The sequence below is a fragment of the Carlito syrichta genome, unplaced genomic scaffold (genome assembly GCF_000164805.1).
Source record: "Carlito syrichta isolate Samal-C Ts95f unplaced genomic scaffold, Tarsius_syrichta-2.0.1 Scaffold307011, whole genome shotgun sequence".
NCBI classification, from domain to species: domain Eukaryota; kingdom Metazoa; phylum Chordata; class Mammalia; order Primates; family Tarsiidae; genus Carlito; species Carlito syrichta.
The window spans coordinates 153157-179095 of NW_007251107.1; the positions used below are offsets into that span (position 1 = coordinate 153157).

Here is a 25939-nt window from a genome sequence, read left to right on the forward strand (position 1 = left end):
AAGGAGAGAGCAAAGCATGAAAAGAGAAAAAAAAGGAAAGCATTTTTATTTGTTATTGGAGGTAGAATGAGAAGGGAGTCATATTTTTATTAATCACTAAAAATAAAGTAATATTTTTTCTTTATTCCAAAATGCTCAGAAATAGGCGTTGTTTTTAGAGACTTATAAGCCTAGAAGTAAACAATTGATTATGAAAAGCTAACATTATACAATGTTTAAGACTCTATGAATGCCAGGCACAGTGGCTCAAGCCTATAATCCCAGCACTTTGGGAGGCTGAGGCGAGAGGATTGCCTGAGTCCAGGGGTTCGAGACTAGCCTGAGCAACACGGCAAGACCTTGTCTCTACAATCAATCAAAAAATTAGCCAGGTGTGGTAGCGTGCGCCTATAGTTCCAGCTACTTGGAAGGCTGAGGCAGAAGGATTGCCTGAGCCTGGTTGTTCGAGGCTGTGGTGGCAGTGAGCGTACCACTGTACTCCAGCCTGGGTGACAGAGTGAGACTCCAACTCAAAAGATTAAAAAAAAAAAAAAAAAAAGACTTTATGAATGACAAGGGAATCTTTACATCAATTAAGTTAAATTTTTTTTGTGCCCAGAGATGTAAAAACTGTATTAGTTAATGAAATTATTCATTCCTATTTAAAACATTTCCAATTTCAAAAATTCAAAGATTACTCCAATTATTGCTGATGTGATAATCTTTAAAATGAAGCTAAAATATAGACTCACATGCTTCAAACTTACATTTTGTTGATAGGTTGTTCCAAAAGAATAAGCAGCATTTAGCCTTGTCTCTGTGTCTGGACAAAGCTACAGCAAAAGAATACAACTGATCAATATCTCTCACAAACATTTTTTTCACTTATACTCAAGAGTTCTCAAGCCCCAACAGGCACATATGCTCTATCTAATACTTATTTAATATTTCAGAAATATGAAAAGTGAAGGGAACATTTTTCTTATAAATTAAAGTCATAATGTAAAAAGCAATTTGAAGAAATTCCAATTTAAGGCACCAGAAAAAAATCAACTGTATTATGTAACATGCTCTATTCAAGCAATGATCTAGTTTTTGCCCCCTGTCTTTGCTTCAGGCAAAAATAAGGCCCATAACTAATTCTTTGGCTACAATCATGCTCACCTGTAAAACACCTCCTTCTAAACTTTGCCACTTGAGAAAATTTCCTCTTATATCATAGGAAGCAGCAACAAACTTCAGTTTTGTATTCTTATTAAAGAAACAAAAATAAAACATGTCAAGTACTCTGAAAGTAACATAATATTCTATACAGAAATTTTCATTGTTGATTGACCCTTTATTTACATTGCTGACCAACCTGTTTTGTTGAAAAATTAAATTCAACTGTTTTGAATCCTACTATCTCTAGGATTAAATACATCTAAAAGCATACCTCATCAACAAGTGCACCTGCATAATGAACATTTGCACACCTAACCCTGAATTGTACCTTACATCTTCAAAATAAAAAAATTAAAAGATTTATAAAATTACATCTAAAAGAACTGGACTGGTTTTTTGCGTGGCAATTATTATTTTAGAATTAAGAGGTAGCACTTGTGACAGATATCCTCCTTTCAAATCTCTCATATGGAGAATGGGATGGGGAATGATCTTATTCCTTCATTCTAGAAGGTCAAAAAGTTAGAGGTGGTAACTTGGACCTGAAAGTGCTGGGCAATGTCATAGAGCCATGGAGGCCTGCCTCCCGACAAAGTCCAGGGGGCTGAAGACCCCGGGTTGCAAAGCAAACCTGGGCAGCTGAACCCTTGCTTGCTCTACTTTTGTTATTAATGCAGCCAAAAGTTCTGTACAGTCTGAGGATGGAAAGCAAAATTCCACTCACACCTCCATTACCCCTTGCAAAAAGGCAAGAGGGGAATTCATGAGAAAATTACCTTTCCTTCATTTGAACTCCTCCCTAGGTTTCCACGTCCCTGGTCTCCTGGTATTAGATCATGCAATCACTTGATTAAACATTGTAGTTGGGAAAATTGTGAAAAATCAGAAGGTGCTCGATTTAATGTTTGTCAGGGAACTCACTGGCCTTGCCAGGAAATTATCAATAGAGATTTTAAATATTATGTGTGGGGATAATCACTTGTAAGATTTTATTTCTTCTGATTGGCGACTAATTGGAGAAATTTGGGAAGCTACAGTTTGTATTTTTAGGAAGAGTGCCAATGCAAAAATTACTTTTACTTAATTTCTACATGTGGTATATTATGCTTAGGAGATTAGCAATCACATAAATATTAGAGGACTTCATGTTATTCAGACTAAGTTTTTAACATAGAGTTAAGGGCATAAAGTTAAGATTATAGATTTTTAAGCATAAGAAAATACAAAGCAGGTTTCATGATATGAGTGTGTTACGTTAATCATTAGCAATGAGTTAATAGGCTTTAAGGATAGAAAATAATTATAGAAAAAGCTTAAGACACATGTTCTTTGTTAAGAATAAATAACCATTGTAGAATAGCCTTGAGAAATGGGTCTTTTAAGAATCTAAGGAGTAGCCAGGCTCAGTGGCTCAGCCTGTAATCCCGCATCTTTGGGAGGCTGAGGTGAGTGGATTGCCTGAGCCCGCGGGTTCGAGACCCGCCTGTGCAGCGAGACCTCATCTCTACAATAAATCAAAAAATTAGCCAGGCGTGGTAGCACATGGCTGTAATTCCGGCTACTCGGAAGGCTAAGGTGGAAGGATTGCCGGAGCCCAGCAGGTCAAGGCTGCGGTGGCCGGAAGCGGCCGCTGCACTCCAGTCTGGGCGACAGAGTGAGACTTCAACTCAAAAAAAAAAAAAAAAAAAAAAGAATCTAAGGAGTTAGAAAGTTAGAATATACAAAATGGTCAAGAAAATAGATAACAGCTAAAAATTAAGGGAACAAAGTAGGAGTTATGCTTAAGGGCAAAACGGGATGCTTTGTAGATCATAAGACAGTGATATCTTTAAAAAAGATATCTGTATATGAGGGAATTCACATCAGAGTGGCTTTAAGAAAAACATCACGTATGAGTTACTTGCTCTGTTCTTTGTCTTAAGCAAGGTTACTAACTGTTCTGATGCTAAGAATTTTTCAAAGACTACTTCTTTGTAAAAAAAAAGTATATAATCTGGATATGAACTAACAATAAAGGGCATTTGTCCTGCTTGCAGCAGAGTCAGGTGTCCCAAGTTTTTTGTTCTTTTGCCAACTCCATCTCTCCTTCGGGAAACCCTGGTCTGCAGGAGCTGGCCTCCCGCACTAGTCAATCTTTGGAAACACTTCTATAAAACTCAGACTGTGATCGTATTGTATTTGGTGATAAAAACTACTCTTCCCAGCCCCCTAAGTACTGCTTGCTTTTGTATCTACATAATCCAGAGGTATTCATATATTCAAATTCCTACAAGTAGTTTATATTTACATTTAGTGTAGCAACTACATTTGTAACACAACCTAAAAAAGCAATTGTGACTTATAACTTTATTACCTTTTAAAATAGTATATCAAAATGTAGTTATTCTCAAATAACTCTACATAACTATTAAAGACTTGTACCTGGTTTTCCCCTTTAAAACTGAAATTTGTAGGAAGAGGGGTAGAACTGAGTACTTGAGGTGCTAATCCTAGTTGGTCTCCATAAAACAGCCATGGAAGATTCTGTCTCCTATAAACAATTAAAATTGTCTTAATAATGGAGAAGAAATATTTATTATTCATATTTGTGACTATAACTAAACATGAATTCAATCAAAATAATATTAAACTAATAACAATATCCTTACCAAAATGAAATAGAATGAACAGTGCTCAGTCCAGCAGTATTTTCAAAGATGAACTGAAACAGTTTACATGCATCAAATGTGGCAGAGTCATAAGAATTCATGTTCATCACACACATATTTCCAAGAGCTTGGCAAGATGTTAGATTGGCATACACCTACAAAAGAACAATGGCAAAGGAATGTACATGGACCTAACAGCTTAAGCAAAAGTTGATATAAAAATTATGATTTCTTTTAATTTTACCTATTCTACTCTTTCCTTTTTTTTTTTTTTTTTTTAATTCTTTGGCTTTTAAACTCTTTCCTCTACCTTAAGTAGAAAATGAGCTTTCCATAGGGGAAGAGAAATAATGAGTACATTTTAATTATACATTTTAGGCTAAAATCTAAAGACAAGCATTGAAAGAACTAAGTAAAAACTCACTGCATGACACTGCAAAAACCATTAAGTAGAATATTTATATTTGAAATAATAATTTGATTGTATATTAGATCTTATACATATAAATCTAATTTTCTATGATTTAAGTAATTTGTTTTATGAACAGCAAAATGAACTAATTTGTTGAGTTCGCCTTTCAACTTTCTCAATTTTCCCTATCAGGAAAAGGCAATTCCATTTTTATAGTTATTTAAGTAAAAAACTTTGAACTTTTCTCTCTCCTCATATCCAGCTCATTAGAAAATCCTGTTGGCACAATCTTCAAAGTATATCTAAAAGCTAAAAGCTTCCCTCATTTCTATGGTTCTATCCTTGGCCACCGTTCTCTCTCACTCAGATAACTCTAATACCTCCTCAGTGGTCTGTCTTTACCCCCATCAAATTCTATCTTCCAGGCTATAGTGATCCTTTCAAAATCTATCATGACTTCCTCTGCACAAAATCCTTCTATCTCCCTCAAGTTAAGCCTCAGGTCCTCACCACAGCCACTCTCTATATCCCTGATTCTATCTTTTCTCCACTCTCCCTGCTCACTCTACTCCAATCACTGTGGCCTCCTTCCTATCTCATAAGCGTGAATAAGCCAGTGAACTCCTGCTTTGGGACCTTTGCTCTGCTACTGTCTCTACTTAGAACACTCCTGCCCTAGATATTTACATGACTCGCTTTTACTTTTTTCAGGTCTTTGCCCAAATATCACTCTCTCAGACATGCCTGTCCTGAATATTCTACATAAAAGAGCAACCCTCACATTCTCCATGTTCTTTACCCTGAGTTATTTGACTCTGTATACATAGCACAACCTAACATTTACTTCAACTGTAATTCCACAAGGGATTTTCTTTCTGTCTTTTTCTGAAATATCTAACCTGATTTGAGAATTGAGCCTGGCACACAGTAGGTCATCAATAAACATTTACTAAATGACAGTTTCCACTAACTCAATTTTAGCTAAAAAAGCTTGGAGACATTTGGCCAGGCGTAGTAGCTCATGCCTATAATCCCAGCAATTTGGGAGGTCAAGGTGAGAGAAATGCCTGAGCCCATGGGTTCAAGACCAGCCTGGGCAACTTGACGAGACTGCATCTCTACAAGAAATCAAAAAAATTAGCCGGGCATGGTGCTACGTGCCTGTGGTTCCAGCTACTTGGAAGGTTGAGACAGAAGGATCACCTGAGCCGAGCAGGTCGAGGCTGTGGTGGCTGTGAGCATGCCACTGCACTCCAGCCTGGGCAACAGAGTGAGACTCCAACTACAAAAAAAAAAAAAAAAAAACAAAACCAAAAGTTTGGAGACATTCAATTTGTGAATCGTGAATGACATTTTCTCTATGAATTCTCTTTTAATCTACTAGAAAGGGTTTATTTTTCTTATAGAATATGATTAAGGTAATATATCTACTTAGAAAACTTATTATTTGGGTAAAAAATGATATTATAATTCTTCAAAATAAAATGAAATTTTAAAAAACTTCAAACTTACCAAACATGCAATTGCTGATGATTGCAAATACTTCCCAAACCACTCCGAAGTTAAAGACATGCCCTGAAAACAACATAAATTTTATCCTTAAGTTCAAATGAAGATTCTGAACCCCACACTGTTAGGACAACCTTAATATGTATATTGCTGGATGAGAAATGTCTAATGTTACTATCTCAATGTTAGTAGAAAAACAGATTCTAACAGGAATATAAGAATTTTAACCAATGTCAGTTATTACAAATAGGACTACAGTACAAAACAATGACACTTATGCAAAAGACATAAGGAAACAAAATGTCTATAATCCAAAAATACAATGTGCCCATTTCACTAATACAAAAAACAAGGAGGAAAAAAAAGAAAAATAATAGATTTTCTCTTAGTATTGAGTGGTTAACATTTGCTGATTTAGGATTATTATAAATATTGTATTAAGTTGGCAAGTAATAAAAAAAATTAGGGGAATGATTTCAAATCTCCCAAGTGGTGCTTCTCAAACAATGGTGGGCATCGCAATCACCTGTGGGCATCACAAATCAAAACAAATCAGAATCTCCAGATGACACCAGGACGTATGTGGGTTCTGAAAGTTGTAGATACAAACTTCTGATTAAGAACCACTGCTTTAGCTAGGTGCAGTGGCTCACGTTTGTAATCCCAGCACTTTGGGAGGCAGAGGTGAGAGGGCTGCCTGAGCCTACGGGTTAGAGACCAGCCTGGGCAACATGGTAAGATCCCATCTCTATAATAAATCATAAAAATTAGCCAGGTGTGGTGGCACATGCCTGAAGTTCCAGCTACTTGGAAGGCTGAAGTAGAAGGATCATCTGAGCCTAGCATGTCAAGGCTGCGGTGGCCATGAGCATGCCACTGCACTCCAACCTGGGCAAAAGAGTGAGACTCTGACTCAAAAAAAGAGAACCACTGCTTTAATGCTTGTTTGCACATCTTGCTGATATATGAGAAACTGAGAAGCACCATTTAGAATTAATTGTCTGGACACACAAAGAAGAGACAAAACTGAATTATATGGACCATGGCACCACAGCTATCAGAAAAATATAAAATAAAATTATTAGGTGCTATCTTAATCTCTTCAATAAGCAAAAATTATCATTTTATAGGAAAAAAATATACACACAGAATAAGGTTGAAGGCCAGGCACAGTGGATCACGCCTGCAATCCCAGCATTTTGGGAGGCTAAGGTGGGAGGATTGCTTGAGTCCAGGACTTCAAGACCAGCCTAGGCAACATAGTGAGACCTCTTGTCTCAACAAGAACTCAAAAAATAAGCCAGGCATGGTAGCTCATGCCTGTAGTCCCAGGAGGTACTCAGGAGGCTGAGGCAGAAGGATCATCTGAGCCCAGGAGGTTGAGCCTGTAGTGAGATGTGATTACGCCACTGCACTCCAGCCAGAACAACAGAGTAAGACTGAGACACCACAAAAAAGGTTGAAGAACACACAAAAACTGGTAAAAATAGAAAGCAATGGCACCAGTTACTAACAAAAAAAGAATGTACAATGGACCCATGTACAATGCCAGTGAGAGTGTAAAAGTTGCACAATACTTTTATAAAGCAATATCCACATACTCTAACCAAGAAATGTAGAAAAACTTAGGAAATTTATCTTGAGGTATAATCCCTTCAAATGGGAAAACACATCTATGTGCAAAAAATTGTTGACAACAATATTATTAATAACTGAAAACCATTGAAAGTACGATTATATCAATTTCAGTGCACAAACTAGAATATTATGTAACTATTAAAAATCATAATTATGTATGGTGAGCCTGGAACATGGCATGGAGAAACCATGGAAAAAAGTCTAAGAAAGTCATGTCAAAACAACACAGGAGCTATCTTGAAGGGAAGTACAAATTTGGTATAACTTGAAGTTCAAAAAGGAGAAAAACAGTAACAGATTATAACAATGAATAAACAAAGATTCCATGAGTTTACAATATAGCTTAAAAAAAAAGGAAAGTGTTCTTTACAAAAGATGGAATAACAGAATTCAGCCAAAATTAATCAGTGGATGCTAAAATGGATATTTACATAGTCTCAAAGTAAAAATGCAGACTGATTTATTAATCACAGTACCTTTACAATGGAGAGAAGTAGCAGTCACAGTCATGACCAAGCAAACAAATATAACATCACCAATAATTGGAGAACCTACCATTATGCACTCCTTGGTCTATGAACTCATTTGTTTTACTATATATACACAGATAAACACAGAAATAGCTATAGATGTGTATATGTATAAAAGCATGTACATATATTCCTTAGCTATGTCTGCTGAGAGGACATACTCAGTGTGATAATCTTGGTTTCTAAATATTATTCTCCAGAACTTTTTAGGAAAATGTTGATTCTGAAGCTGAGGCAGGAAAACTACAACATGAGTCTAGAAAACTTGTGCTCAAAGAATAATGGGGAAATGTTGAAAAATAAAACCACAGGCACCAACTTGAAGGGACCTGCCCAAATCTAGGATAATTTAAGCATTAAAACAAATAAAGGGCAGCAGTCAACAGACACTCTTACTGTTGTCTTGTCCGTTGTGCCCTTCACAATGTATCTTACCTTTAATAAATCTACCTTTCTCACTCTGTAAAAAAAGAAACAAAAAAAAACAAAAACAAATAATGAAGGCAGGGTGCAGTGGTTCATGCCTGTAATCTCCACACTTGGGGAGGCCACGGCAGAAGGATCACTTGAGGCCAGGAGTTCAAGACTAATCTGTACAACATAGTGAAACTCCCATCTCTAAAAAAAGAAAATAAGCCAGATGCGGTGGCTCACATCTGTAATTCCAGCACTTAGGGAGGCCAAGGTGAGAGGATTGCCTGAGCCCAGGTGTTCGAGACCGGTCTGGGCAACACAGCAAGACCATGTCTCTAAAATAAATTAAAAATTAGCTGGGCATGATGGCACACGCCTGTAGTCACAGCTACTTGGAAGGCTGAGGTGGAAGAATTACCTGAGATCAGCAGGTCAAGCCTGTGGTAGCCATGACCGTATCACTGTACTCCAGCCTGGATGACAGAGTGAGACTGACTCAAAACATAAAATGAAAATTAATAAAAAGAAAAAAAAACAAATAATGAGTGTATTAGATTATAACCAATTGAATCAAATAGGAACCCACAAATCCTTATTGATAATAAAAAGTATATATGAATGGGGAGAAGAAAAAGTTCTTCCTTACAATACGATGTCAATTAAAAAATGTGAAAGGAAATCAAAAATTAATCTTTGGCAACCAGTAGTGGTGGATAAAGGCAAGCATCCTCAATGGAGACTAAAGCCAGTAAGTTAAGGGTCTGTGAGAAATAGGAAATGTAATCTTAGAAATGTTCCTCACAAAATACTAAACAATTACAAATGGAAAATGGTAACTTTATGGTAGTCACAGTGACTTTAGGGCAAGTGATCAAGGTTAACAGTATCAGTGACATTGTGTGTCCCCTGATGGGATGCAACACACTGAGAAAAGTATGACACTTCTTTTGTGGCTTTCAACCAAGCATTTATTGAATATGAGGAAAGACTGGATGGAGACAGTTAGAGCCAAATATAGCGGGTAAGGCCTCTCATCTTCAAAACTTTCATTCAGGAAAGACTAAGGACTTTTTCCAGGTAGAAGGCGACTAAAGGGACATGACCTCTAAAGGACTGAGACTCTCCAACCAGATAGGAAAATCTGATATTGTTGCGACTTTTCAAATAATTATTTCAACTTAAATTATTCACAAAACGAAAAAAAGAAAATTAAAGGCATGCACATTTGATCATCATATACAGACATTCACTATAATTTGAGACTGGGGAAGAATGTCCCAGAAGACATGCATTGTTACAGATGAGACAATGTTTGGATAATCTCAGAGCTCTCTGTGCATACTCTATTTTAGCATTTATTTTGCTGTCTTGCAACTATTTGATATTTGCCTGTCACCCTCACAAGACTACACCAGAGGAATTTCTGCCTTCTTCATCAAGATCCCAGAGTCCACCCTCATCATTGCTATTCTCACAGCCCTCCTAGTTACTACTACTTATTCAATAATAATATTAACAACCAGATCACAGCCTGTCCACTCCAAGCTCTGCTGGCACACTGGATCTCTTCAGTTAGTCTAACTCTTAGTTAGTCATCTAACTCCTACTTGGATTTGTAATTCATCCACTTCCCATTTTATAACCTATAACTTGTAATCGCCAGCATCTGCTGCAAAAGGCCTCAATGCTCTCATCTATAAACTAAGGAACATGGCTACAAAAGAGTAATTCTGGTATCTCTAATGTTTACCATGTACAAGCAGTATGACATAGGTATTATTATTATTATATCCAAATTATAGACTATAAACTGAAGCTTTAAAAGTTAAGTAACTTTCCCAAGGCCCAAGGATACAAAACTAATGACTGGCAAATCAGGAATTCAAATCTAGAGTGCCTGGTGCTCTTAACTGTATTATGTTACATATTTTATTGGACATATATAGGACATTTCCAGCTTAAACATTCTTCAATTCAATGAAAAAGGAATAGGCTAAGGCATAGAATGAATACTGTACTTATAAGTTATTATGCTAAATTACTGGACCAATGTTTCTTAGATTGGTAATTTTTCTATTTTAAAGTAATTTACACAAAAATGTTTCTGATTTTAGCCCCAAATTAATTACTAAATGATGAAATAAAGACAGTTCCTTAACAACAAAACAAAAATTCTGAAACATACTTACAAGCTCTCCATAACGTGCAATTGAGATTCTACGTGGAAGAAAATTTCCTGTGCTGCTGAAACACAATCCTCCTGTCTTCATAAACAAATAAGAAAAAAAAATACCTAGTTTATAAAAAGGTATAAGCAATTGAACTAAAATATTTATACTTTACCAATTTGATTAGCCTTACTGAAATGTTAGGTTCTGAACATGTACAGGACCTGGTGGTATTAATGAATGTTGGTTCACATCGGATGCACCTGTTCAATATAACAAAAATAATTCTTAAAATGTTAACAAATTATACTAAACCTAATTTAAGAAAACTATCTTCCTAAATGATGGATTAAAACAGATTCATTCGGCTAAGCAATTATTTACATATATTAAACAAATCTAATATATTAACACTGATTGAATAGCTTTATACCTATTCTGTATACAAGGCAAAGAAAAAGAAAAAAAAAGCAAAAAGAAAAAAAACTAATCAATCTAGAAGAGTATTTTAACTACGTAAAATATATAGAATGAATATAGTATTTAACTATGTAAAATATATAGAATGAATACTGAATGGCTAAGAAATAATAGATTACACAAATGGAAAAACATTCCGTGCTTATAGACTTGAACAATCAATACTATTAAAATGACCATACTGTCCCAAGCAATCTACAGATTCAATGCAGTTTTTATCAAATTACCAACATCATTTTTCACAGAACCAGAAAAAAAGACTAAAATTCATACAAAACCAAATAGGAGCCCAAATAGTTAAAGCAATCCTGAGCAAAAAGAACAAAGCTGGAGAGATCACGTTACTCAATTTCAAAATATACTACAAGCCTACAGTAACCAAAAGAACATGGTACTGGTTTAAAAAAAAAGCTGGGTAGTGGTTCATGCCTGTAATTCCAGCACTTTGAGAGGCAGAGGTGAGAGGACTGCCTGAGCCCAGGGGTTTGAGACCAGCCCAGGCAACTTGGTGAGACCTCATCTCGACAATAAATCATAAAAATTAGCTGGGTATGGTGACATACACCTGTGGTTCCAGCAACTTGGAAGGATCACCTGAGCTCAGCCAGTTGACATTGAGGTAAAAAGATCTCCTGAGCCCAGCAGATTGAGACTGCAGTGGCTGTGAGTGTGCCACTGTACTCCAGCCTGGGCGACAGAGTGAGACTTTGACTTAAAAAAAAAAAAAAAAAGCCAGACTCGGTGGCTCACCCTGTAATCCCGCGCCTTTGGGAGGCTGAGGTGAGTGGACTGCCTGAGCCCGCGGGTTCGAGACCCGCCTAGGCAACTTGGCGAGACTTCATCTCTACAATAAATCAAAAATGAGCCGGGTGTGGTAGCGCACGCCTGTAGTTCCAGCTACTTGGACGTCTGAGGCAGAAGGATTGCCAGAGCCCAGCAGGTAGAGGCTGCAGTGGCCGGGAGTGGCCACTGCACTCTAGTCTGGGCGACAGAGTGAGACTCCAACTCAAAACAAACAAACAAACAAGCAAACAAACAAACAAAAAAAGGCATATAGCTCAATTAAACATTATACAGAACTCAGAAATAAAGCCACATACCTATAACCAACTAATATTCGACAAAATTGAAAAAATAAATAATGGGGAAAGAATACCTATTCACTAAATGGTATGGGGGAAAAACTGGCTAGCCATTTGCAGATGAATGAAACTGGACTACTATTTCTCACTGTATATAAAAGTTAATCCAAGATGGATTGAAGACTTAAATATAAGACCTCAAACTATAAAAAACCCTAAAAGAAAACCAAGGAAAACTCTTCTGCACATTGGTCTAGGCAAATAATTTATGACTAAGACTTCAAAAGCAATTGTAACCAAAACAAAAATTGACAAATGTAATTAAATTAAATATCTTCTGCACAGCAAAAGAAACAATAAACAGAGTGAACAGAAAAGCTAAAGAATGTGAAAAATACCTGCAAATTATGTATCTAACAAATAATTAATTACCAGAATCTATAAGGAACTCAACTCAACATGAAAAAAACAACCCCATCAAAAAGTGGGCATAGTGGGCATAGTGGCTCAAGCCTGTAATCCCAGTACTTTGGGAGGCTGAGGCAAGAGGACAGCCTGAGCCCAGGGGTTGGAGACCAGCCTGTGCAACTTGGTGAGACCCCGTCTCTACAATATATCAAAAAATGAGCTGGACATGGTAGCGTACACCCGTAGTTCCAGCTACTTGGAAGGATCACCTGAGCTCAGCTGGTTGACACCAGGGTGGCTGTGAGCATGCCACTGCACTGCACTCCAGCCTGGTTGATGGAATGAGACTCTAACTGAAAAAAAAAAAAAAAAGTGGGCATAGGACATGAACAGACACTTCTCAAAAGGAGACATGTAAGTGGCCAGCAAATATATGAAAAAACACTCAACATCACTAATCATTAGAGAAATACAAAATTTAAACCACAATGAGATACTACATCACACCAGTTGCAGTAGCTCTTATTAAAAAGTAAAAAAGTAGCTATAATGTCAGCACTTTGGGAGGTGGACACAGAAGGATCGCTAGAGCCCAGAACTTCGAGACCAGTATAGACAACATAGGGAGACCTGGTCTTTACAAAAAATTAAAATATTAGCCAGGTGTGATGGCACATGACTGTAGTCCCAGCTACTCAGGAGGCTGAGGTGGAAGGATCGCCTGAGCAGAGAAGGTTGAGGCTGCAGTGAGTCATGATCATGACACTGCAGTCCAGCCTGGCCAACAGAGTGAGACTCAAACTCCAAAAAAAGGAAAAAAATAACATGATGTTGGTGAGGATGCAGAGAAAAGTGAACACTCACATAGTTTGTAGGAATGTAAAATAGTTCAACCCCTATGGAAAACAGTAGGGATATTTATCAAAGAACTATAAATAGAACTACCATTCTACTCAACAATCCCACTACTGGGTAGCTACCCAAAGGAAAAGAAATAATTGGCTGAGGGCAGTGGCTCACACCTGTCATCTCAACACTTTGGGAAGCCAAGGTGAGAGAATTGCTTGAGCTCAGGAGTTTGACAAAAATAGCCTGGGCAACACAGCAAAACCTCATCTCTACAGAAAAATAAAATTAGCCAGGCATGGTGGCACACACCTGTAGTCCCAGCTACTCGGGAGGTTGAGGTGGGAGGATCACCAGAGCCCAGGAAGTCGAGGCTGAGGCGAGCCAAGATCATGCCACTGCACTCCAGTCTGGGTGACACAGTGAGACCTCGTCTCAAAAAAAAGAATTATATCAAAAGAACACCTGCATTCATATGTTTATCACAATACTATTCACAATAGCCAAGTCATGGAATTGACCTAAGTGTTCATTAGCAGTAGATTGGATAAAGAAATGTGGTACATATCCACCACAGAATACTACACAGTCATAAAAAAGAATGAAATCATGTCCTTTGCAGCTGGAGGTCATTACCCTAATTGAGTTAACACAAACAAAATAAAATACTGCATGGACTCACATATAAGCAGGCGCTAAAAAATGGGTACACATAGACATGAAGATGGAAACAACAGACATTGAGGAGAGGACGGGGACAAGGGTTGAAAAACTACTTAATGAGCTTGGCACGGTGGCTCATGCCTATAATCCCAGCACGTTGGGGGATGAAGATCGAGAGGATTGCCTGAGCCCAGGGTTTGAGGCAAGCCTAAGCAACTTGGTGAGACCTCGTCTCTACAATAAATCATAAAAATTAGCCGGGTGTGGTGGCACACGCCTGTGGTTCCAGCTATTTGGAAGACTGAGGTAGAAAGATTGCCTGAATCCAGCAGGTCAAGGCTGCAGTGGCCATGAGCGTGCCACTGCACTCCAGTCTGGGTGACAGAGTGAGACTCTGACTCAAAAAACAAAACAAAAAATTACCTACTGGATAATAAGTTCACTATTTGGGTGATGGGTTCACTAGAAGCACCCAAAACCCAGCGTCATCCAAGATACATAAATAAACTTGCACATGTATCCCCTGCTTCTAAAATAAAATAATGTAAAAAAGAAAATAGGACTATAAATCAGGATGCTTTGGTTATAACTATTATTATATTTACTAATGTTTTCCTATTCAACATTATAATATATAAAGGCTTTAGCACAATATTTGGTACATGATTCTATTATGATTATGTTCAAATTACATAATAACAAACAAAAATAGCTACTTTTTTTTTTTTTTTTTTTTTTTTTAAGTTGGAGTCTCACTCTGTTGCCCAGACTGGAGTGCAGTGGCCGCTCCTGGCCATTGCAGCCTCGACCTGCTGGGCTCCGGCGATCCTTCCGCCTCAGCCCTCCAAGTAGCCGAATACTTTTTTTTTTTTTTTAAAGAGACATCTTCTTGGTATGTTGCCTAGGCTGGTCTTGAACTCCTGTCCTCGAGCAGTCCTCCCACCTTGGTCTCTCAAAGTGCTGAGATTACAGGCATGAGCCACCATGCCTGACCAAAAATGCCTTTACTGAGCATTTCTATGTATGCAAGCTGGGCATGGTGGCTCACACCTGTAATCCTAGCACTTTGGGAGGCAGAGGCAAGAGGACTGCCTGAGCCCAGGGGTTCAAGATCAGCCTGAGCAACTTAGCGAGACCTCGTCACTACTATAAATTAAAAAATTAGCTTGGTGTGGTGGTGCATGCCTGTAGTTCCAGCAGAAAGATTGCCTAAGCCCCGCAGGTCAAGGCTGTGGTAGCTGTGAGTGTGCCACTGTACTCCAGCCTGGGAACAGAGACTCCAACTCAAATAAATAAATAAATAAAAAAACGCTATGCTAAGAACTTTACATATTTATTTCTGAGCTATTAATGCCAAAGAAGTGAGTAGGATATTCCCATACTAAAGACAAAGTACTGAGAGTTACTGAGCTATCCAAGGTCAAAAAACAAATAGACTGAGCCAAAATTTGAGCCTTATCTTGCCTCATGCTCTGGGTCTCAGCTTATCTGTTAACGTCAACTTCTACCTTTCCTTGGGTTATTATGAGGAACAAGTCATATGATAGAAAAGTACTTTTTAAAAGGACAGATTAAATAAAATATAAAATGATTTTAATGAAGTCAGCCCCTGCCACTGCTTACCTGTTTCCTAAAGCATTTGCTACCGAAAAAGAATTTTCATTTCCATCACAGAGCTCACAAGTTGCTTGAGACAACAACGTTCCATTAATATCTCTTTCCACTAAACAATTTGGGAACAAAATTAAGATGTAATTCATAGTGACCATATAAGCATCTATATACTTAAAAAGTATTTAATAAAATGAACTATTATTCAAATAATTCTCAAAACACCTTATTTGCATTAAAGGCATATCAAGCATCTCCATAATAAAAAGAAGTGAAGACTTCCCATTATAATAAAATGTAGAAACTAGGTTTCCAAGTCATCATAACAAAAAGCAGTAATTTTTTCTCAAAAATTGTCTTACCTTTTACCTATAAATTGCTGGATAAGTTTCTGTAATTTAGAGGGTTTTTAGTAGTATCTATTAAGGTTTTAAATTCACATTCTCTACAATTCTACAATTTCATTTTAGACAACTAACCTACAGAAACACTTTTACATGTGTAAGGGCTATTCACTGAAGTATTATTTGTTAGAAAACAACCTGAATATCTAAAATAGCAGAATGGTGATATGTCCAGGCTATGAAATACTATGAGGCAGAGTTTTAAAAGTCAGGTAGATCTTCCAGATCATACTGCTAACTAAAAGAAGTATGCTACAGAACAAGATCTGTTGAATAGCCCTTACACATGAAACATTTATATAAAAGTATCACTTAAATTTCCTGTGGCAAAAGAGGAAAGAGGAAAAAAATTCTGAAAGGACACACACACATATACTCATCTCAAAATGATAACCATTACTTTGGGGTTGAGAGAGGAATAGAGAATCAGCATTGGGAAAAGTGGTCAAAGAGGACGTTAGTCTTATCCATAATATCTTAGGTTTTTGAATGGTGGTAAGACACAATTTTAACAAAAAGGGAAGGTAAACAACTTGTTCTACCTACTCTAGCCAGTAAGTTTTTCACTCTGGAGGCAACATTGTTAACTAGTTTCTTAGAATTCCTTCCAGTAGCCGGGCTCGGTGGCTCAGCCTGTAATCCCACGCTTTGGGAGGCTGAGGTGAGTGGATTGCCTGAGCCCAAGGGTTCGAGACCCACCTGGGCAACTTGGTGAGACCTCATCTCTACAATAAATCAAAAAATCAGCCAGGCATGGTAGCACTTGCCTGTAATTCCAGCTACTTGGAAGGCTGAGGCGGAAGGATCGCCGGAGCCCAGCGGGTCGAGGCTGCGGTGGCCAGGAGCGGCCACTGCACTCCAGTCTGGGTGACAGAGTGAGACTCCAACTCAAAAAAAAAAAAAAAAAAATCCTTCCAAAAATAGGCTGTGTATATACAAGCACATATGCATATATAATCTTCTGTAAAAATAGTAGCATACCAAATATATAAAGCAGGGCTGATGTACAGCAGGTACTCAATAAGCATTTGTAGATTGATTAATTATTCTATATCTTGCACTTTCATTCAATATATCTAGGAATTATTTCTATAGTAATATGTATAGAACTGTCTATTTTTCCATGATTGCATTCTTAATTATTATATGGACAGTCTGTGATTTGACCAATCTTGATAGACTTAATGTGTTGTTTACAATCTTTTGTCTTATAAATATGTTGCAACAAAAAACTGTTCATACACTTCTTCAGAAATACACTTAGATGTATGCAAATAAGAACTTTCTAGATGAGGGCTTCCTGGGCAAACATGATTTGCATTTTAAATTTTGATGAATAGTGTCAATTTGCTCTCCATAAAGTCTGCACTTATTTATAATTTCCCACTAATACATATGACTGTTTCCCAGTATACTTACAAATACATGGCCAAAGTTGAAATAATTTAACAATAAAATCTAGTAGGCTAAAAATAAATTTCCATTTTAGCGTTAATTCACATTTTCTTGCTCTGAGTAAGGTTGAACATTCTTTTTCATGTTAACATATTTTTTTCTCTGTGTACATTATTCATGATTTCTGGCAATTTTACATTGGGTTATTCCTCTTACTCTTCCCTATTTGTAGGAGCTTTACATATATTAAAGTACTTAAATCTCTGTTGTATGTATTATATATTTGTCTTCAGTTTGTAGTTTGGTTTTTGTTATTATCTTAGTTTTTTTTTTCCGAGATAATGTTCCACTCTGTCACCCTGGGTGAAATGCAGTGACCCAATCATACCTCACTGCAGCCTAGAATTTCTGGGTCAAGCCTCAGCCTCCTGAGTAGTTGAGACTACACACATGTACCACCACACCTGGCTAATATTTTTTTAAAAATTTTTTAGGGGGGGGGTCTTGCTATGTTGCCTAGGCTGTCTTGAACTCCTAGCCTCAAGTGATCCTCCTGCTTCAGCCTCCCCAAATTCTGGGACTGCAGGTGCAAACCACAACTGGCAGTATTATAACTTTTTATGGTATTTAAAAATTTTTATGTAGTAAATTTACCAATTTTTCCTTCTATAGCAGGGGTCCCCAACACCTGGGTCACTGACTGGTAACGGTTCGTGGCCTGTTAGGAACCGGGTCACACAGAGGGAGGTAAGCAGGGGTGAGCAAGTGAAGTTTATCTGTATTTACAGCTGCTCCCTATTGCTCACATTACAGCCTGAGCTCTACTGTTTGTCAGATCAGTAGTGACATATTAGATCTCTTAAGAGTGCAAACCTATTGTGAACTGTGTATTGGAGGAATACAGGTTGCTGCTGCTTATGAGAATCTAATGCCTGATGAAATACCGAATAACATTAGCAGTGAGGTTTGACTGTACATCCTCCCTCCCCCACGAAACTGGTCCCTGATGCAAGACCCCTGTCTGTTTTGTTTTGTTTTTTTTGATTTGAGGCCTTACTCTGTCACCCAGGCTGGAGTGCAGTGGCACAGTCGCAGCCACCACAGCCTTGATCTAATGGGCTCAGGTGATCCTTCTGCCTCAGCCTTTCAAGTAGCTGGAAGTACAGACGCGTGCCACCATGCCCAACAAATTTTTTGATTTATTGTAGAGACAAGGTCTCGCCAAGTTGCCCAGCCTGGTCTTGAACCCCTGGGCTCAGGCAATCCTCTCACCTACACTTCCCAAAGTGCTGGGATTACAGGTGTGAACCACCATGCCCACCCAACATCTTTCTAATAGACTTTCAAAAACCTTTGCTAGTATAGAATATTAATGCATAAAAAGAAATGTCCTTATACATTAATTTTAACAACTTTATGTGTAATAGATATTATAACTTTACCCATTTTGAATCATCAATTAATTTTTTAAAGCTAATATATTTGAATTTTTTACTTTTTAAAAAATTTTTTGTTGTAGAGATGAGGTCTCGCCAAGTTGCCCAGGCTGGTCTCAAATCCATGGGTTCAGTCAATCCTCTCACTTTGGTCTCCCAAAGTGCTTGGATTATAGGTGTGAACCACCATGCCCACCCAACATCTTTCTAATAGACTTTCCTTCCAAAAATGAAGAATGTACTTTCACTGAGTAAAACATGAGTTTGTATCCCTCAGTAGCATTCAAAGATTTCTTCAACTTATCTTCCACATTTCTTCTTAAGTTTATGCCTAAGTAGTCTTTCATTTTTGTTGCTACTGTAAATGAGATATTTTCTTCCATCACATTTTCTAAAGAAATTATTGTTTTTATATCAGAAGACTATGAATTTTGGGGTCTTAATTCTGTACCTAGAAACCTTCACTATTTATATTAAGTATAGTCATTTCCTTTTTTTTTTTTTTTTGAGGTGGAGTCTCACTCTGTTGCCCAGACTGGAGTGCAGTGGCCGCTCCCGGCCACCCCTGCCTTGACCTGCTGGGCTCAGGAGATCCTTCCGCCTCAGCCTTCCAAGTAGCTGGAACTACAGGCGAGCGCTACCATGCCCAGCTAATTTCTTTTGATTTATTGTAGAGATGAGGTCTCACCAAGTTGCCCAGGTGGGTCTCGAACCCGCGGGCTCAGGCAATCCACTCACCTCAGCCTCCCAAAGGCGCGGGATTACAGGCTGAGCCACCGAGCCCGGCTTCCTTGGGTTTTCTAAACATGCAATCAAATCATATGTAACTAATAATTTTTACATATTCTTTTCCTGTTTTTTAAAATCTTAGTTAAGTGCATTAGTTACACCTTTTATTGGGTTGTAACATTAATTGGAATGCTTACAATTTTTCCCTACTAAGCATCATACTACATTTTGAGTTGAGATATATATATTTTGTCATGTTAAGGAAATATCTATCTAATCCTACATGATCAAGAATGTGTTTTTTAATCAAATAAAGCTTTTTATCTTCTTTTCAAAGCATGCTGATGTCTTAAGAACCATTAAATTTTGTTCAAAAATAATTTTTAAAACATTAATAAGTAATCACAAAACTATTTAATATCCTTTTCATAAACAAACACAAATTAAGATTTGTCACTCTATTTTGTAAAGAATCTAATTCTTACCCAAAATATGGCCCGTGGGACAGTGGCATTTTCCTTCTGCAGTTAAGCCACTAGGGCAAGAAATGCAGTTCCAGCCATCTTCAGTAACACCTTTCTAAATGAAAAGAAAAAAAATTTTTTCTCCTTTTTAACTTTCTTCTTCTTCACTGAACACGTAAATTCAAAATGCCATAACTGTGTATAATTTGCAGCAAATATTCAATGAAATCATACATGTATGAGTCACATAAAAATTCCCTTCATCAACAAGGGTACCTGCAAAATGAACATTTGTATACCTAATCCTGAATTGTACCACACATATTTAAAAATTCCCTTCATAGCCAATTCAGGCTCATATTCCAAGATTAAGCTTTATGTTATTATCATGTACTGACTACTATTAAAGGATTAACTCTGGGTAAGAGTTTTGTCATGAACTTCACTTCAAATGGTTACCCTCATAATTAATTTTGTCATTCAATTCTACTTACAAATAAAAAACGCAACATAATAGGACTGGATCAATAGAGAGCCAGTTAATAGTTTAGTCTTATGTGTTCTAAAAAAAAATTATTCTAATTAAAAAAAATTCATTCTTTTCCTTTTTTTGGTCCTGAAGAAAAAAATTAAAAAGTAAAAGTAAAAAATTTGGCCGGGTGCAGTGGCTCACGCCTATAATCCAAGTACTTTGGGAGGCCAAGGTGAGAGGACTGCCTGAGCCCAGGGATTCGAGACCAGCCTGGGAAACTTGGCGAGACTTCATCTCTACAACAAAAAATTTTTTTAAAAGGTAAAAAATTCAAATATATTAGCTTTAAAAAATTAATTGATGATTCAAAATGGGTAAAGTTATAAAATATATTACACATAAAGTTGTTAAAATTAATTTATGAGGTTATTTTTTATGCATTAATATCCTATACTAGCAAAGGTTTTTGAAAGTGTGACATCTTTCAAAATTGTGCTTATATTGTATGATTTAGGAAAAGCCTGGGGCAAAATACAGTAATTACAAACATGGATAGAGTCAAAATTAAGAAAGAACAATGGTAAAAACAAAATAATGCCACGAGTTATTTTAAATTTTGGTTGAAAAACTGGATTTATCAAGAAACAATCCTATATTTGGCACTATGTTCAATAAGGATATTAAAAATTACAATACCTTAAATAATGTCAATAAAAAATAAGTCTTATTCAGCACCATTATTAGCAGCTTTTATCATTGGTAATTCAGCTAGAACCAATATTTGCAAAGACATAAAATAAATATCAAGATAGTAACCAGACCTGAAAGTAATACAGATAGCTATAAATTAGGAAAACTGATAACTTTCTACTAAATTCCCAGATTAATTTTTTTTAACATGGCAATGAGAAGAAACATTACTGAAAAAATCAGAACTGTCATACAGACTCCTAATTATCCAAAAGGATTACAAAATGTGTTAATTGAGCATTATCATACATAGCAACTATTAATTTACTATTCCAAAAATTATGATATGATGAAATCACTAATACAACTGCAACAGAAATTTTGTAACATATTTATTGATGCAACTGGCATTTCTTAACCTACCATACCTACAATATCATTATAAACAATAATAATCATATAAAACTATTGACAAAGTAGCTCTAAGACGCTGAACACAATTTGCACCAAAGGATATACACATACCAAATTGCTCTATCTATAGATTATTCATCAAATACTCTGTATAACTGAGTCACTCTATGAGGAAAATCAAAAACACAAATTTTCACAGCTTTCTGGCTCTTTTGGAATTCAAATTTTAAAAGTTAAGAAATAGCTGGGCACAATACACTGGTAGGCCAAGGTGAGAGGACTGTCTAAGTCCAGGAGTTCAGAGCAGCCTGGGCAACATGGCGAAACCTCTACAATAAATCCAAATTAGCCGGACATAGTGGTGAGTGCCTGTAGTATCAGCAACTTGGGAGGCTGAGGCAGAAGGATCGCCCAAACTCAGGAAGTCAAGGCTGCAGTAGCCACGATTGTGCCACTGTACTCCAGCCTGGGTGACAGAGTGAGACTCCAACTCAAAAAAAAAAAAAGTTGACAAATACAGTTCTGTTTTTTTTAAGTTTGCATAAAATTTCACTAATCCCCCAAAATTTACCCTAAAAAGTAAAATTAGCTTAAAAATTTGAAAATTTGTGGGAAATATTAAACATTAAGTCATAATCCCAGAACTTTAGGAGGGTGAGGCAGGAGGATCACTTGAGGCCAAGAGTTCACTTGGGCAAAATAGCAAGAGCTCACCTTCACAAAAAAAAATTTTAAAATTTTATTTTTTTAGGCCGGGATTGGTGGCTCACACCTGTAATCTCAGCACTTTGGGAGGCCAAAGTGAGGGATCGCTTGAAACCCTGCCTATATTATATACAAAATAAAAAAATTAGCTGGGCATGGTGGAGTGGGTCTATATTCCTACCCACTAAAGAGGCTAAGGCAGAAGGATCTCCTGAGCCCAGGAGTTCAACACTCCAGTGAGCTATGACTGCACCACTGTATTCCAGCCGAGACAACTGAAGGAGACTTTGTCTCTAAAAAACAAAAAGACATTTAACTTTTTACAGTAAAGTTATTGCAAAATAAATTGTCCGCACCATGTTTTCTGGGCACTTTTTACAAATAATGGCAGGTCCTCCATTATTAGAGATCATTTGATATCCTGGTAGACAAACACATGAAGTACCTAAAAAAAAAAAAAAAATTATTCTTGGTAAATAAAAATAAAACTCCAAGATAGTGAAACTAATAATAATTCTAAAAATCTTGGGAAGTAGTAAAGTGGTTAACAGCAAGACCCTAGAACCAGCATTGCCTGGGTTCAAATCCAGAAACATACTCCTTGAGTTTCAATCCTAGTTCTATTTAGCTGTGTGACCTTGAGCAAGTTACTAAACTACTTTGTGCCTTGGCTTCCTCTATGGTTAAGTGGGAAAAAAAACACCACCACCAAAAACAGTATCCATCTAATAACTGAATACCCCAGTTAGGATGGGTATTCAATTATTATATGGAAAGGTCTCAGAAGACTCCCAGGCAAACAGCTGGTATTATATTGCTACCATTTTAAGTCCAAATAAACTTTAAACTATTAAACTAGTTTTAATTTTTATTTTGACTGCTGGAGGAAACTACATTTCTATGTCACTAAATAATACAAATATATTTAATGAATTCCAATTTACTCTGTCATAACCTTATTAAGAAACTGACCTTTATTCAAACAAATCACTGTTTCTCTATTGGTATAGAGTAAACATAATAATAAGATAATCACTAGTCAACTTGCCAGACAGAAAAGGACAGCTTTCTCTAGGAGTCATTAGGTGGAAATAGAACCCACAAGTGTCTATGTACTACAATGCATACAATATCTGGATTAAAATTCTGGAACTAATATCTTACATTTTAGAATCTAAAATACTTTCTCATTCATATGTCTTGACTTGTACAGCCCAATCTGTCTTGTTTCATATCTTAAGTAAGGATATATGAAATATGAAGATGGCAGAAAGCTACTAACGGGGTGACCAAAAGAGATGGAAAACATCTTAGACTTTAGGATACGGGAAAGACTTATACTGGGCAGTTTCAGTAAGAACTAGGAACACATGATGGACTTGGGGAGAGATGAAGCTTATAACCTTAAGAGATTTTAAGAGCAATTAGCAAAATTCAGTAAAAAGGATAAGTCTTGAGAAATCTATATTAGAAACACACCGTAGAGTGGAAATACATAAGTCAAGACTGAGAGCAAAGAAACGTGAATTCTTCCAGTCTTCAAATGAGGTGACACAGAGACGTTACAACCTTGCGTGGCCTTCAATTTCCTTATCTGTCAAATAAGGAGACTGGATCTGATCACGGTTTAGGTCCCTTCCAGCTCTAATTTTCGGGGATTTGAAAAGCCAAGTATGAGCTATCCAAGTGTGCCAGCGCTAATCTGCATTTCCTCCCGAGTCTCTCCCCTCACCTGCTCCTCTTGACCTCAGATTACTTCTCTACTCTTTCTTTTCTCTCTTCGTACGGCGCTTTCCAGGAGCTGCCCTAAAGACAACCTCCCCTCCCCCCACCCCGACACACACACCCGATGAGAAGTGGGGAACCGCCGCCGATCAATGAACCGCTAGCGGCGGCTCCCGGGGTTAATGGCCTCGGAGTGCCCAACAACACTCATGTGCAAACCGCAGTCTTCCAAGGAACCCTCTCCTCGGGCTCGGCGGCTCACTTTTCTGAAACTTTCCTCCCGCAGTCCAAAAGGGCTATCAGCGGCTCAGGGACTGGAGGCAGCCCCAGGCGGGAGTGTCACCTGGGCCGGGGTCACCTCCACCCTCACCTCGGGCATCCGGCCTCTGGTGGGCGCCACACGAGACGCAGGAGAGCGCGGAGATGTCGAAGTACTGGCTGCGGTCGCACTTCTCCGGCTGCTGGAAAGGGAACGAGAAGACCTGGGCCTGTGAGGCTCCAGGGAGAAACAACAGGAGGAGCGCACTCCCAGTCCCCACGAGTAACGCGGAAAACGCCGCCATGGCCACCCCCGTCCCACAGGCCGTCGCCATGGTATCGACGCTGGCGGCCGCGCGGCCTCCACCGCCCCATCGGCCTTTGCGGCGACTCCGCTGTGCTGATTGGGCGATACGAGCCTGGGCTTCCGGAAGTCTCCGGTGGTGCGGCTTGTTGCCAGGTTACCAAACCCGCCCGAGGCTGGCTGGTCCAGGAGAGGATGGGAAAGGTAACCTCGGAGCCGGACGACAATTGTGAACTGGTACAGATGATACTCGACTTACGATGGGGCTGTCTCCCGATAAAATCATCACCAATTAAAAGGATCGGAAATCGAAAGTGCATTTTCGACTCCCCGATACTTTCAACTTGTGTTGGATTCATCCAGAAGTCCACATGTTTCGTTAGCCTAGGAGCATACTGAAGGCGTATTGCTTTGGCACCATGGTAAAGTCGAAAAACCATTATGTGGAACTCTCATAAGCCAGGGATAGTTTGTATTTAAAATTCTGGAACTCAATCCTTTAGTGGGAAGTGAAATCAATTTAGGGGATCGGAAAATGAAATACCAAAGCAAATATTCTATTGCATCACCGAAGTTAATACTAAGGACCAGGCGCGATGGTTCACGCTAGTAAATCACAGCACTTTGGGAGGCCGAGACAGGAGAAATGCTTGAACCCAGAAGTTTGAGATTAGCTTGGGCAACCCAGTGATACCTTGTCTCTACAATTGTTGTTGTTGTTGTTGTTCTTTTTAAGTTAGCCGAGGGCTTGGTTGCACTCGTCTGTAGTCCCGACTACTCGGAAGGCTGATGCGGAAGAAGCCTGAGGCCAGTAGGTTGAGGCTGCCGGTTAGCAGTGACGTACCACTGCACACCAGCCTGGGTGACAGAGACCCTGACTCAAAACAAAAACAAAATAAGGCCGGGCGCGGTGGCTCAAGCCAGTAATCCCAGCACTTTGGGAGGCCGAGGCCAGAGGATTGTCTGAGCTCAGGGGTTTGAGACCAGCCTGGGCAACTTGGGGAGACCTTGTCTCTACAATAAACTAAAAAATAAACCTGGCGTGGTAGAGCATGCTTGTAGCTCCAGCAACTTGGAAGGCTGAGGCAAAAGGGTCACCTAAACCCAACAGGTCGAGGCTGTGGTGGTTGTGAGCGTGCCACTGCATCATTCCAGCCTCAGCAACAGAGTGAGACTAAGACTCAAAAAAAAAAAAAAAAGTAAGTATTGTTTCATGAAACTATTGAGTGATATTTACATAAGACTGGGTAATTTCCATGCTAAAGGAGTCTTGACATAGTTTAACAATTTGTCAAAAAAATCCACTGATTTAAAATATACGATACTTAAGGCCAGGGACTGGGACTCTTGCCAGTAATCCCAACACTTTGGGAGGCTGAGAAGGAGGATTG

The 25939-nt window shown here is 38.1% G+C and overlaps 1 protein-coding gene across 1 annotated transcript in view; it reads right to left on the bottom strand.

Annotated features, from left to right (window-relative positions):
* Positions 1 to 24644, bottom strand: part of TMEM67 (transmembrane protein 67) — a 53848-nt gene extending 29204 nt beyond the window's left edge. Inside the window, exons 1-11 of the mRNA XM_008063714.2 lie at positions 24357 to 24644; positions 22618 to 22706; positions 20002 to 20095; positions 15565 to 15664; positions 10656 to 10725; positions 10484 to 10558; positions 5716 to 5778; positions 3792 to 3946; positions 3565 to 3673; positions 1144 to 1230; positions 747 to 812 (exon numbers count right to left, since the gene is read on the bottom strand). Of these exons, the coding sequence (XP_008061905.1) occupies positions 747 to 812; positions 1144 to 1230; positions 3565 to 3673; positions 3792 to 3946; positions 5716 to 5778; positions 10484 to 10558; positions 10656 to 10725; positions 15565 to 15664; positions 20002 to 20095; positions 22618 to 22706; positions 24357 to 24579 (1131 nt within the window). The 5' untranslated portion in view covers positions 24580 to 24644. The remainder of the gene's footprint in view (positions 1 to 746; positions 813 to 1143; positions 1231 to 3564; positions 3674 to 3791; positions 3947 to 5715; positions 5779 to 10483; positions 10559 to 10655; positions 10726 to 15564; positions 15665 to 20001; positions 20096 to 22617; positions 22707 to 24356) is intronic.
* Between the last annotated feature and the right edge of the window lie 1295 nt (positions 24645 to 25939).